This window comes from Etheostoma cragini, chromosome 14 (assembly GCF_013103735.1).
Source record: "Etheostoma cragini isolate CJK2018 chromosome 14, CSU_Ecrag_1.0, whole genome shotgun sequence".
Lineage (NCBI taxonomy): Eukaryota > Metazoa > Chordata > Actinopteri > Perciformes > Percidae > Etheostoma > Etheostoma cragini.
This window is the reverse complement of record NC_048420.1, coordinates 24150713-24153139: the sequence shown is the minus strand read 5'-3', so window position 1 is coordinate 24153139 and position 2427 is coordinate 24150713. Positions and strand designations below refer to the sequence as shown.

Below are 2427 nucleotides of genomic sequence, written 5' to 3'. Positions count from 1 at the left end.
GACGCTCTACAACGTCCCTGTTAGTGATGGCGTTACATAGTCTGTCCACCAGAGGACGCTCTACAACGTCCCTGTTGGCAGCACTGATTATCTTTGTGGTTGTTGTGTTTTTGTTATATTCAAATGAAAAAATACCAACTGAAACGTGAATGCTATTCTAGAGGAAGACCGACAGCTCTAAACTAATTGTTTTTTTAGGTTTTTTTGCTTGATTGAAATGATCGTCGATCGTTTTGAATGATTTGAACCTTCTGTCCAATCAGGTCGCGCCATCCAGCACGTGAAGGAGAACATCTTCACGGCCGAGGGGGGGATGAGGCGGGGGGTCCCCAACGTCCTCGTGGTCCTCACCGACGGCCGCTCGCAGGACGACGTCAACAAGGTCTCCAAGGAGATGCAGATGGAAGGTCAGAGCTGTGCAGGGTTCAAAGAGTCAACAATTAACTTTATTATTCCCCGCAAGCAGACAGTCAGCTGACATCTCCTCACAAGATAAAGACTGTAACACAACTTTAACACAACTGTCACACAACACTGTAACACAACACTGTACCCAGATGCACCGCGGCGTCCAATCAATATATTACAAAACCTTGACTTAACCCTGTTGTCCCCAGGTCAAACTGACCCGTTTCATAGTGTTTTAAATCAGAAATATGGATTTCTTTCAATCAAATTGCCCAAAAATAACACGGATGACTCGGGTAATTTTCATGATTACTTTCATTGAATTGTTTGGATGTTTTATTTAATCTTATAGCATTTTAATTAATTTTTGTAATGGTTTCCAAACAGTATGGGGACTAAACTTTGACATCTACCCGTCTGAGATCCACTCAACATCCTCTGATCTTAACTAGTAGTCAAAATAATTCATAATTTCTGCCTTTTTAACTAAAAACGTATGAGTAAATTGATATAAACTAGGTTTGTTGGCCTTGAATTCCAAGAATAATTAAAACCTGTTATTAAACCAGCTCAGGGTTTAATGAAAAAAAAAATAAGCCCCAAAAGCTGGAAAAATTGACAAATAAATCAACAAAAACATCGGAAAAGCACCAAAAAAAATGTCATTTTCATTTCTGACCTGGCAGGACAAGTTCATGGATAATGGGAAGACAACACGAGGGTTAAAAACTAATATCACGTGGCCGGGTTGGTTCATTGGTTGAGTGGGCGCACATGTCCTTCGAGGTTTAAGCCTCGACGCAGAGGTCCGGGGTTCAAATCCGACCTGTGAAGATTAACGGCATGTCTCCCCCATCCCCGTTCTCGCCTAGCTGTCTTATCAAAAATGAAAGGTGGAAAAGCCCCAAAAAATGATCTTTACAAAAGTGATATTACAAGATTTCATTTCAGACGTTTATTTGGTAAACGTATCTCAATTATTAGTTGTTGAACAGTGACACTAACAGACTTTTACTCCACCCTCGTGTTGTCCTCCCGGGTCAAATACAGACAAAGATTTGACATTTTCGTCTCTTTCTCAGACTTTTTTTTTAGTTTTCACCACCACCACCACCTTACTAGTTTTACTACTTTCTGGAATTCATGGTCAAAAACACTCATTTATATAGAATTATACCTAATATTAGAGTTTAAAAAAAAGCAGAAATTATGAATTATTTTGACTAATAGTGAAAATCAGAGGAATGAAAGTGATCAGTTGTATTTTAAAGAGCGTTGGAAGGAATCCAATCTATTGTTTATGTTAATTTGGTTAAAAAGAAACTCATATTTCAGATATAGACATTTATTGAAGGGTCAGATTTGACCCGGGACAACAGGAGGGATAAGTGACATTTTGCTTAAAGTTAGAGCATTTTCACTACTAATACCACAGAGTGGTATTAGTACTTTTACTAAAGTAAAGGATCTGAATACGTCTTCCTGTGCAGGGCTTTTTCTTAACTTTTTTGCAGTATTTTACAGAGTTACTAGTAATTTAATGAACTGAATGCCCCCCCCCCCCCCCCCCCCCCCCCCCCCCCCCCCCCCCCCCCCCCCCCCGCCCCTGTCTTCCAGGCTACATCGTGTTTGCGATCGGCTTCGCAGACGCGGACTACGGCGAGCTGGTGAGCATCGCCAGTAAACCCAGCGACCGCCACGTCTTCTTCGTGGACGACCTGGACGCCTTCGCCAAGATCGAGGAGAAGCTGGTGACCTTCGTGTGCGAGGCCGCCACCGCCAGTGAGTCCCCGTCTGGGGGTCAGGGTTAGGGTTAGAGGGTTAGGGCTGGAGGGTTAGAGGGTTAGGGTTAGAGGGTTAGGGTTAGGGATAGAGGGTTAGGGTTAGGGTCAGAGGGTTAGGGGGTTAGAGGGTCAGGGTTAGAGGGTTAGAGGGTTAGGTTTAGAGGGTTAGGGTTAGAGGGTTAGGGTTAGAGGGTTAGGGGGTTAGAGGGTTAGGGTTAGAGGGTTAGGGTTAGAG

The 2427-nt window shown here is 43.1% G+C and overlaps 1 protein-coding gene across 1 annotated transcript in view; it reads left to right on the top strand.

Moving 5' to 3' along the window:
• The window catches only part of LOC117957217 (collagen alpha-1(XIV) chain-like), a 146732-nt gene that overhangs the window by 98090 nt on the left and 46215 nt on the right, over positions 1-2427 (top strand). Inside the window, exons 21-22 of the mRNA XM_034892813.1 lie at positions 264-407; positions 2026-2190. Coding sequence (XP_034748704.1) covers positions 264-407; positions 2026-2190 — 309 coding nt within the window. The remainder of the gene's footprint in view (positions 1-263; positions 408-2025; positions 2191-2427) is intronic.